Source organism: Lasiosphaeria miniovina (assembly GCF_030549165.1).
Source record: "Lasiosphaeria miniovina strain SMH2392-1A chromosome Unknown B0T26scaffold_2, whole genome shotgun sequence".
Taxonomy (NCBI): Eukaryota; Fungi; Ascomycota; class Sordariomycetes; order Sordariales; family Lasiosphaeriaceae; genus Lasiosphaeria; species Lasiosphaeria miniovina.
Window position 1 is genome coordinate 2656883 of NW_026848221.1, and position 12241 is coordinate 2669123.

Consider the following 12241-nt stretch of genomic DNA (forward strand, 5'->3'; position numbering starts at 1 on the left):
CAGAGGCAATTACTAAGAGTAATGCTAAGTCAGGATGGAAGGCATCAGGCCTTTGGCCCTTGAATGTCAACAAACCGCTAAGAAGCCCACTCTTCCTCAAGAATTCTAATACTTCACGCCCCTTAAGAACTACTATAGTTACCCCAGAGGTTCGCACACTCCGTATACCAATCCTGGAGGATTATGGAGACGATCGGGTGCAGTGGAGGACTCCTAGAAAGGCACGTGATTACGTTGAGCAGGCAAAGAAGTTCGCACGCATCATCAAAGCAATGCCAGCGGATAAGCTCTTCCTCAGAAAGATTGGTAAGGCTTTGGATGAACAGGCCTTTGAACTGGCTATTAGGAAGCGAAAGATTGAAGGTCTAGAACACACTCTCGAATCAATAAGAGCCAGAAAGAAGAAGAAGGTTGAAGAAGATCCAAATACCACCTTTGCGAATATTCAGACTATTCGTGAGGCCCAGAGAGCTGTAGGGCGTGCAGCAGAGGTTTTAGAAGATGCGGAAGAAGCGGATGATTCAGAGGATATCAAAGATTGTATTGAAGTTTTGTAAATAAAAAGATCACCCTTTCTTTTGTTGGAGGGTTAGTTGGGACTCCTGCTTATACAGAATGTTCTAAATCAGTAGTGTTCGCTTACCCCCCTACCTAACTTACCAACCAACTCAGCTACCACGTGAAGGTAGATAGGTAATATACTCTTACAAATATCTTCATATTGACTTGATGGATGAGAATCTTCCTAGACACAGTTTCATACCTAAACTTTATACTAGGCACAGGCCAAGCCCGGCCTAGCCTGGACCACTTAATTGTCCATACACCACCAGTCTATCCCCCCACCATAGATTTCCCGCCTGCGGGCCGATAGATTTTAGAATCTCTTGAAGCAATTCATCACCTTTCATAGATCGCCGTGCCTCGCATAAACTTCGGTGTGCTATATGTCCATATGTCTGTATGTGAAAAACTCAAAAACGAAAGTTCTCATATAAGGGGTAAAGGTATATTTGTGTAAGAAATGAGCTGCAAAACGAGATACTCAGAGTAAAAGGGTTACATACACTCCTAGCCATAATAGTCGCCGGATACGCATTCTTTGCTATGAGCCCGGATATTTTCTAGCTGGGACGCGAGTAGAGATCTCACCGCAAGTAAATAATACCTGTCATGTCTCTATATAACTGGGAAACTAAACGGTGGCAAGGAGTAAATGTACCTAGGTTAATGGAGGGATTAGTTGGATCTCCAGTAATCAGATGAGTGCACGTGTTAGTATGTTTATTAGATACCTAGGTACCTAGGTGGCCGAAAAGCTGAAGGCATCATATATCTCATAGACATAATGAGCGAATTAGGTTAGAGCATTCATGTTATTTATACCTAAGCTTCTTTGGAGGTGGAGATAATAAGCCCGAAACTTCTCGCTGTACTATTAAAGTTGCTCCCATATAAAGTATAAAGTTCTATGACACATGTCTAGTGATAGCCTACGAGAATACAACTAGGTAAGCTTTCCCACTCTCGTGTCGTACTGGCATCACTTATTACACTTAGCGCCGGATCTTCTCACAACTATTCAGGAAAAAATGGCCTTGTGACTAAGCTAGAAAGTTGGCTGCCTAACTAAGAAGACCAGGCGTCTCAGACCCATCCTGGTTCCCGTCGTAAAACAGCCGCCATAGAGCCGGAAGCATTCCCCGGCCCCGGCTCAAAAGTGAGCTGGACTTGTCATCTCCCGCTATATCCCGCGCCCGGCATCCGGTTTACCTCCCCCAATGTGCTTGGAGATAGACACAATGTTCTCTGCACCCAGACTGACGTCTCTAGGAACTTGCTCGGCCCATGCCGCCGCCGTATTGCCGGCGAGCTTTGCATTTTCGAGTGAGTCGTCCCCACCGCCGACCTCGGCAACGGTGACTGCGACACGGTAAACATACCCCTGTCAAGGCGCAGTAGTGTGGCTCCCGAGCACCTGAGCCACTACATGCCCCTGTGCCCACAACAATACGGCCAAGCTCGCTTTCACCCTGTAGCCTCGCCCAATTCAGTTCCCCAGCTCTATATTCTGCGCCACAGTGGCAGGGCCGAATAATACGTAACAATTGAGTTCCTGTTGCTGTGATCGTTCTGGTCCTGCCCCTTTTTTGGAGAGAAGGAAAAAGGGGGCTGGTTGGTGGTTTCAGTAAAAGCACACACAAAGGCGCGACCAGGATGAAGAAGTAAACGTATCTGAAAGAAGAGAACCTGTACGTACCACTAGGCGCGGTACTTTCTGGGGCTTTCACCGAGTTAGCGGATCTTGCGGCTGGTATACAGAGGGCCCTAGGGCAGTGCTTTATCGTCGTGCGCATAGGCCGCACGGCGGCCACCCCTGACTACCGTGTGTTGTTGCCCCGGCTTAATAGAAGAGAAGGGAGGAGGTTGCTAGGTCCATTATCCGGGGCGGAGTTCATGCGCACGGAACGGGCTAGACGCGTCAGGGTCTGGAGCACGGCCATGTCGGGCCCCCTGAGTATTTGGGCCATGTTGACGCCGGCTGACAAGAATGTGCGCGGATAGTCGTGGGTGTAGGGCGAGAGAGACGGGAGTTTCCTTCGGCTCTAGACTGTCTGCCGTCGATGATTCGGAAGAGGGTGATGTTACACTCGGAGCGGTAGGTAGCCCATTGGATACACGATCGTGGCATGTCGGTCGAGTCGAGCTTGGCAGACTGGCCTGGGAGTGAGGAATAATCTGGCGTCTTGGATGTGTGATCAGCGGGCCAGCAATCGATTTGTGGTTGACGTGGTAGATGGAAGGATACTTTACGTTGATGACAGAGCAGGTTCCAAGATGATGACAGAGCAGGTTCCAAGATGATGACAGAGCAGGATGCAAGATGATGATGAAAACAGGGTCCCCTTTCCGTCCATACACTTGAATGGTGACGGCTCCGTGTCGTTCGATTCCGACTCGGCGAAAGTCGATTCTACCGACAATAGCAAGCATGTGCTCATCTCCCTGGCAGTCAAGAGCCGGCGACAACGAAGACGAGGGCGGCCGTGTCTTGGCTGTCAGAACTAGAGGGCGTCTGCTTTCCCGAGCGGCTGGAGTTTGGCTTCCCGAGGACATGATGGCCGAGGTTCTTGGCCAACTTTGTTTAAGACTAGATGTGATAGGGGGAGGCCAAATGTTGCAATTCCAACCTTTGTCGTTTTCTTTCACAGATCTGTGTGCGGGGCACCTTTTCTGATACCTATAACCTTTTGGCGCTGCACCTAGAAATTCCACCGCGGCTTTTCAGATGACGTGCCCAATTAGGTACGCCCAGCGACCTGACTCGGGCACGTCGTACCTGGGCCTGTCTGGCTGCCCCATCTTTGCAGCAGCAGGCGGGGGATAATGCTGCCATCTCCCGCGCTGCTTTTCCCGACTACCTAAGCCGCAGCCGTCCAAAAAGTTGCCCGCAAAAATCATTCCGCTCCACTGCGTCTTTCTTTCCTTCTTTGCTTGCAAAGCTTTACATGCTCCGCTTCACACCAAAGCGCGTCTTCCTTCAACCTAACAACGCCGCAAGGTAAGATAAGGCGCCACATAGTCAGTTTCTCCTAATCTGCAAAGACATAGCTGCCGAAAGCTCCATCATAGCTAACAGAGTATCTCCATGACTTAGGGAACCCTTTTTCAGCTTTCGGATGCAGGCCGTGCTATCCCGGCCGCGAACAGAACAGGCCAAGGAGCTCTTCTTTTGCCGATTGTCCGCTTGCCAGCCACTGCATCAGGTTTGTTGAGGACATGAGCGTTCACTATGTGTAAGCCGCTATCACAATCACTACTCTCGACTCTCGAGATTCACATGCTAACCACGATAACCTCTCAGCTCGGTCACCAACTGCAACGGCGTAGCTCTGGCCATCACTAAGAAGCGAACCGTAATTGAGCTTCTCAAGTCGGGCGCGGCCATCGCCATTCAAAAGTGGAGTCTCCTGAAAAACAACAAGCGAGTGCCGGTCAGCGGCTGCATTCTGCTACAGAGGTTCCCACCGCACACCGAGTTGCTTGACCTGCAGCCCCTTACCGTTGCTGGCCTGGAGGCCAAAGATTTGGAGTTCTGTCAAAGAATGACAAGCCATGCATGGGTGTGCAGGGGTGGTTGAAGGAGCGTTGTTTTCTATATAAGAGAAGGAATATGAATGGTTCTCATCGATAACAGGGGTCATCCCTCCGATATTTCACTTCAAGACTGGCAGCAATTCAACAAGATCCAAACCTAATGGCTCAGTTTTTTCATGACCCGGACGACAATAAACCCCGTCTTTCTCTTCCACAACAAGCACATGAAGAGACCTCGGCACGGGCGACAACATTAAGATCGAGCCTAAGCTCGAGGACAAATATGAGTTCACCAATGTTCTCGACACCGTCTAAGAAGCACAGCAGCCTCCTCATCATCTCGCGAACTGATTAGTTGACCCGCAACCTTCATAAAACACAACACATGAACGCCAGGAATAAGTCCACTCGGAAGGCATCTCCTGGATATCAGTTTTCTCCTTCCCCAGCTGCCACGATGCGTTCAATACTTATACTAGGATCTGGTTTATATCTACTGTTGTGGAAGAGAGGTTCGCGTGGCGCTGATCCCTTCTGTCAAGTACGTTGTGAGTAAAGAAGAGGAAAGAAGAATACCTTGGCTTTAAGACGGGGAGTCCTTGAGGGGAGAGAGATCGAGTCATCGGCTTCACAGAACTAGATATCTCTAATTAAACTGCCTTCTTCGCTTACTCGGTGCTCTCCTCGCCCAGTAGCCATGTCCCATTGGATATTTGCACTGATGTTTATGCTGTGCCCCTCAGTCAGCGTTATGAAGGAAAGGTTCGTTAGGCTCTGATGACTTTGGAGGAGGGATGGAGAACATCTTGGCTTTCAAACAAAGGAACATCAGTGAAGAAAAGGAGATCGGGTCGTCCGCTTCGTAGAACTAGATATCTCCAGGTAAAGTGCCTCCTCGCTTACTGCCCCCGTCGACCCCGCCGCGTTCGTAGTCATTGTCATCCATCCGCGTAGCTGTGATTAGCCACATCCGTAGTGCGGTCTAGGTGTCATCAAGTGAATGAAGTCAAGTTCACTGCCACAGGCAACAGTTTAATATTCTCACACTACTGCTTTCTCAACTAGGGCTCCAGGCGTAGGTAGCTAGCGTGCCTCGACGACAGCACAAGCGATACTGAGCGTGAGATATCCCGCACAACTGTGCTCTCTCCGTAGACGATCCCAGCACAGGACATTCAAGTAGAGTATCGCACAGTGCAATCTACTAGCAAAGCTGCGCTGAAAAACGTAGGTAGGGTCCCTAAACGGCCGCCCGAGGCACAGCAGGCATGAGATATCCCGCGCAACAGTCCTCCACCCATCCTCACTTCGGACCAAAACAAACCAGGGCGTTGCCGCAGGGCAACTCCCACTGCACATCAAGCACCAACTACTTCGTCACCACCAACGTCAAGAATCACCAAGCAGGTCACCGTGCCGGGTAGAATTCTACGCGAGTGGCTGTATGCCCGCCTAGATACCTACCTGTCTGCCCCTCCTTTGGTCTCCCCCCCAAACCCTGGCACACATCGAGCTATTCTTTTCCTCGCCTCCATTTTTCAATCTTCGACTTCGTCATCGCCAACTTCGAAATGACCTGCTCGCCTGGCTACCAAGTAAGTCAATATATATTTCCTTGTCTTCGTCGTCGTCGGCACTGCCTATGCCTTCATTTTCTGCCATGCCTTCACTTTCTGCCGTGCCTTCACTTTCTGCCATGCCTCCATATTTCTCTGCTGAGCAGCAGCCCCGTTTTGGCCAGTCTTTAGCGAGTCCTTTGCCCAGTTTCGTCCCATATGCCCGCGCCGCTACCTGATTTTGGTTGGCTGGCTGGTTGGCCTTCACACACTTCTTTTCCTTTCCTTTTATTTCCAAGGCAGGCCCCACACTTTCCAGTTACCCATTCTACATCCCTCTCTATTTATTTCACCTCCCGAACTTCGGTGCTGGCTGGATTTCTTCTTTCCTTCCACACACCTTTCGGGCTTCGTCCTCTTCGGCATATTCGTCCTGCCTCGGGCTTACTTTTCTTTTTACTTCCTTTCTTCCTCACCTTCATCGATATACACTCACGTCTTCCTTCAACCTAGTACGCCTTTCGGCGTTGCTAGGTCGACTGCGGCGGAGAGATACGTCTGCACACAAATTTCCCCATTTCGCACCATTTCTCTGCCCTCTGCGGCTGCACAAACATCATTTGAAAATCAGTTCGATTTGATCTTTCCTTTCGCGTCTTCGCTGCTCGCAAGCTTTCCTGTCTCGCGTCATCAGCAGCCGACCTCGACTTTGCACCTTTCCTCTCCTGCTTCCTGCCTTCGCATCACATCATCTCGTGCGGCCTTTGAGCCCATCACATTTTCGCCATGTTCTAACTTCTTTTCTTCTCTCCATAGACAACCACGACCACGACGCGGTACAGCCTCCTAAACCGGTCAGGATTCGACAGGCTCGCCGACGCTCGCCTCTCTATCATCTTTCCTCAGCTGAGTTTCCCCTCCCCTCACATCTGTCGATTGTCATAACGTTTTTGGCTAAATCTCGGGCCGGGATGATGAAAGCAAAGAACAGTCCTTAGATTCTTCAGCTTCGGCTGGAATCGATGGGGATCAAACGTAATTTCTACACTCTTGCAAGCTGACCGGCCCAAAAAACCAGCTTCCCGGCCATTGCGGTCATTGGAAGCTAGCGTGTCTCTAGGTTGTCCTTTCTTTCTCTCCCTCCTCTGTGACGATGTTTGCTTAGCAATCTGAGATTTGATTTCCAACGGCTTCTCTTCCTTCGTGTTGACGGAGCTGGTGGCAGTCGCTCACGGGGGCGCGAACATTACTTAGAGGAGCTTCGTAGGATTGATTGAATTGACTTGTTAGCTTTTCTGTTGCTTTTTAGCGGTCTTTCAGCCATCGTCACGCTCGATCGCGTGTCTCACTCAGGTATGTTTTCTGTTTTCTCTTTCTACTGATTCCTTTCCCTGTGGCGCCAGTCGGCCTGCCCCCGATGATGATTCAAAATTTCCGGTATCTGAAGAAACCCAGCCTCGCCTTGCGCTGGTTGTGGATTCGGTGATGATATCTAATGGCAATTTTTCTGAGGGGACCTTTTGTGGGAAACGTTGGATTTGCTGGCTGGCGCTAGGTCTTGTTGGCTAATGATGGAGCATAGAGAAAACTAGTCTTGCTCTTTAGGCGAGGCTTGGGGCTCACGTTGTTTCCATTTGGTGGTTGGCTCATGTTCATGTGTCTTATGCGGATGATGATTATCATTGAAAGGAACAGTTTGAGGTCTCAGGAACCCCTTAGAACCGCTCGTTCCAATGAAACCTACCGATCTTACTGAGGCACCTAGACGAGATCATCATCGTTTCCAGCCAGCAGTCTTTGTTCTTGCTTGCTAACTTCTTTTCTCTTCCAGCGCAGATATCCCACTCGACTTTCTCCGACCTTCAATTCAAGCCGATCGCCATTGACGACCAATCTCAAGGCACGTTTTCCTACATTTCCTTTTCTTCAATCATGACCCAGCCTCGTGCCGATGATGACAACTATCAAGCCTAGGAACGGCACCGCGGAGAGTTCCTGAAAATCGCAGAAACCTCCAGCACGTCATTCCAGTGACGACAATGATACTACTCTGAGGCACATCAAACATTTTGCCATCATCCTCGTTTCGGCAAAAAGATTTGATCTTGTTTGCTAACTTGCTTTTTCTCCAGGTCAATATCTCACTCGATCCGCTTGATGCCATGATCTCTCGTGATTCAAAAATTACAATTTGAGGCCTTCTATCCTTCAATTGTTCGGTTTTCATTTTCCGCTTGGATTTCGGGGCTTACCATCTTCTTCTAGTCATGTCTGGGCTTCTAGCGGCGAGGACATGGCCCGAACATGAAAAAATAGAAAAGAAAAACTGGTACGTTGGCTCCTCTCTTTTCTTCTCTTCTTCTGCTCGGTAACTGTATGTAATGATAATTTCGTTCCTCTTGACTTACCATGAAGAAAAAGTAATCTGACGCCCTTTTTCATTTTCCTCGGCTCAATTTTCATTTTCTGCTTGGAATTCGGGGCTGACCATCTCCTTCTAGTTATACCAGCAGCGACGGCAAGGCTCCATCATCAAAAAACGGTACGTTGGCCTTCTCTCTTTTCTTCTGCTCCGTAACTGCGTGTGATGACAATTTCGTTCTTCTTAACTTACCATGAAGAAAACGTTTCGTAATCTGACGCCCTTTTTCCTTTTCCTTTGCTCACTTTTCTACTTCAGTTTGACGCACGGGGCTGACCATCTTCCAGTAATATCAGCAGCGAATACAAGGCTCGATCATGAAAAAAAAGGGTACGTCGGCTTCTCTCCTTCCCTATCTGATGCCTTCTTCCTTTTCCTCGGCTCAATTTTCATTTTCTGCCTTCCATTCCGATTTCAGATTCGCTGACGACTTCATCTTTTCCATATTCCTCATCGGATAGCTCGCGAGGACTCGCAGTCCAGCAAGACACTCCTTTCCGTTCTCCTCGAACCATCGGTCGCCAGCAGCCGGCATCGCTTTCAGCAGCGCTAAGTCATTTCCTTGGGTCCAATCCTTTCGTCGCTAGCAGTCCAGGCTAACCGTCGCTATCTTTCCATATATCAATCTCGTCTCGAAATCCTCGCCTCCATCTTGGACGGCAGATGCAAAGCAACATATCGGGGAGTCAAGCACATCCGTCTCTGGCACATCAATCGCTTTTCGCTGATCATTCCCTAGGAATCTCGAATCGCAATCCATTTCGGCGGACTGCAATATCGGGGAGTAGAAACATTCATATCCATTTGATCATTCTTCGTTTACTGACATTTTATTTTTCGCAGACATCTCTTTCCATCGTGGCCTCCAGAGCAGAGGAATCACAGAGCATATCGGGGAGTCAAGCCATCCATTTCCTTTTGATCATTGTTTTCTCGCTGACAATCCTTTCTCTAGGCGGCACATATCAATCTACTTCGGCTAAGGCCAGCACCAGGAAAGTGGCATTCCCTTCCAAAGTAACTTCACTCTTTTCCCTCTCATGATGATATCCACCGCCTCTTTCCGCTACAGTCGCTGCGCGGCTCGGTGGAAATGCGGTGTCTGATTCCCTCTTCCCTTTCTCCACACCGTGGTCTTCTTCTTTTTGAGATCCGAGCTGACTTTTTTTTTTTCGTCTCGACACATCTTTCACTTGCTTGCAATCGGCCGCCAGCCGCGACATGGCAATCGGAAAGTCAATACTCCATAGTCAATGTTCCTGTTCCTCGCTGATCGTATTTTGCAGGTTTCTCGCTCCAATATCGGCACGCCATTGCGTCTTTGAGAAGTCAAGTCTCTTCAATCCATATCATTGTTCCTCGCTGATTATGTATTATCGCAGGCTTCTTCGACTCTTCGAATCTCTTTGGCTCGGCACAGCATTTGAATTAACACACTGAGAAGTTACTCCGCCTCCATCTTCTTCTTTGACATTTTACTGACTAGTTTGTCCTTCCAGATCTCATCACCGGCATCGGCCAAGAGCCTCCAACAGGAAAGTGTCATATTCTTTTCCCTTCCTTTCTTTCCCAGTTGAACATCTCAGCTAACATCCTTTCTCCAGGTTCCGATCGAACACTCATTTCTTTCTCGACTTCGTCTTCGAGGACCATGACAACAGAGAAGTTTCAAATCGACACCCTCTTTGCAGTTTGAACATATCGCTAACATATATATCTAGCCTCGCCACCCTCTTAGAAACGGTCTCAAGTAGCCAGCACTTGTCTCTCTCAGTCGACACATCACACATTTAGCCGGTCGGCCAGCAAGCCGAATAGCAGGAAAGTCATATTCCCTTTTTCCTGATTCCCATTCCCAATTCATGATGACAATGCCTCTTTCCTCGATTACCACTGGCGTAACTCCAAGGTAAAGGCCGCCAGGCGGTTGGCGAGGGGACACCGGCTCTGAATTTCCTTCCTTCCCTTTTCCCTTTCCTCTTTTCGCTGAACGCATCTGCTGACGTCTTTTACTCTTTAGAATCAATCACCGAGCCTAGCTCATTCATTGCTTCGACGAACAGTCGAACCAATAGCTGTGGGAGGGAGGGTGGGCTATTGGGACCACAAACCTCGCCGACGACGCCGTCAAGGTTAACCAGCAACGCAGGCTTTGAATCCGCTGCATCATGTTTGGGTTCTGGGGGGAAATTGTGGGCTTCGGGGGGGAAAGCCAAGGTCTCCGGCTTTGTTTTTCTGAGAAAAGCACATTGTATCGAATTGGACTCGAAAACTACGACGGAAAATGCTCTAAAATAGGTAAGTTGTCCTTCCCTCCCCCTCCTCTTCACTCTCCCGAGTCTCGAAATGATGAACACTTTTACACGTCTGATTTTGTCATGATGATTTTTTATTTGTACTTATTCCAACTGATATTTCACCCGCCGACCTCTTCGTTCTCCAGCCGCGCGCATTCAGGTCAGATCGCTAACGTTCATATCTGTTTAGTTCGAGGCTCTCTTTGAGGCTGCCATTCGGGGGTCATGCCAATCTTCTCTTGCGAGCTTCTCTTCGTGGCGGTCCGAACAGTATCTTCCTGCAGAGACGAAGCTCGCCTATCTGTGAGTGTTGTTTCTCTTTGACCAGATTGCCCTCCCCCTCAATATTATTATGTGCACCGTCGATGCTTGGGTACTGGTCACAGGTTTGCAGGGGCTGCCTCGATACCACGGTGCGGGTGGCACGAGACACGACGGCCAGCAAAAAGGAGGGATCACAAGTCTAAACGCGGTCTGTAGCCCCAAACCCCCAAACCCTGCCATTGAGAAAGAAGTTTATCCAGATGCTAATCACTCCAACATAGAGCGATGATGAGTCTTAAGAAGCCAGGGACAAAGAGGTCGAGCTTGGCTGTAATGGCTTCGCGCGCTCCGAGTCTTCTGATACACAGACTGAGTCACTGGGTCTCATTTTAGTCGGTCTATCTATCTCGCTCGATCTCGTACTAGTCTAGTCTCGTGGCATCTATCGTCGGCGGAGCCCCGCCCAGGTCTGTGTTGTTCTGCTTGATCATATTGCCCCTCAATTTTAGATAGAAACAAGCAACATTGACATTTTGATGCTGACCACTTTCCTCCCAACGCATGTCTAGGACCATTGGAACATGCGATGGTAGCGATGAATCTCCAGTGTTGAGGTCGAGCATTGCCGTCCTGGCTTTGCTCACAACGGCATGCCTCCAGCCTTTTGATCTTGAACGACAAATCGGCAATTCCATCTTTCAGTCTCGGGGCAACCATCGCATCGCCATGGAAGCCCCGCCAGGTCTGTGTCGTTTTGCTTGACCATTTTGTCGCCCTAGTAGATAGTCCAGCTCATGAAGTGTAAATGCTAATTACATTGCCAAAACCTCTAGGGTCGGTCGAAATTTCTCCTGGCAGTGATGAAATCTCTTGGTGGATGAAGACCTTGGTCTGAAGTCAACAAGAGGACGAGCTTCTCGCCGTCAAGGCAGTGCTCGCTCGACTATCTCCATGAGATTGCTGAGCCATCAAAGAGAGCCGGAACCGCCAAACCGAATCGCCAGCCGACGCCGACACTCCCGGTCTTCTTCGGGGCAGCCTCCGCCACGGCTGCCCCGCCCAGGTCTGTGTTGTTTTGATTGACTACTATTGCCGCCCTTGTAGATAGGAAAGCTCTTGAAGTCCAGATTTTAATTGCTTGTTCCCCGATCTCTCAGGTTGAAATGTCCAGTGACACGAGCTGCAGCTTGCTGCCTCGGCTTCGCTCGCCAAAGACAATGATCAACACCACGTAACGCAACGGAAATTTGAACCGCAAATGCATGCGAGTTTGGGTCTTGGGGCTGTGCCTGGCGGAGGAAACCCCCGCCAAGGTAATCTGTTGATTTTTCATTGACTATAGTGCCGCCTAGTAGATAGACACTCCGTGACTTTCCTCAAGCTAACTTTTTTTCTTTGTCCAGGTTCGAATCCCGGTGGCCGTGAGGACATCTTGGTCTGAAGAGGTCGAGCTCGCCGTCAAGGCTCGCTCGCTCCGACGGCTGAGAGCCCAACCTCCGGGAAGAGAAGTCTGAGCCAACTTGTCCACTCTCTAAGGGGTCTCTCGGGGCTACGCTGGACGTGGCCCCCACCAAGGTAATCTGTCGATGTTTCATTGACCCTAC

General features: G+C 49.5%; 1 protein-coding gene across 1 annotated transcript; it reads left to right on the forward strand.

Moving 5' to 3' along the window:
- The first annotated feature begins 3497 nt into the window (after positions 1–3497).
- Positions 3498–4207, forward strand: B0T26DRAFT_138505 (uncharacterized protein). Its single transcript, XM_060433387.1, has 3 exons — positions 3498–3582; positions 3659–3797; positions 3866–4207. Exons 2-3 carry the CDS (start codon positions 3781–3783, stop codon positions 4140–4142), a joined length of 294 nt encoding a protein of 97 aa, XP_060300365.1. The 5' UTR covers positions 3498–3582; positions 3659–3780; the 3' UTR covers positions 4143–4207.
- Positions 4208–12241: the final 8034 nt, after the last annotated feature.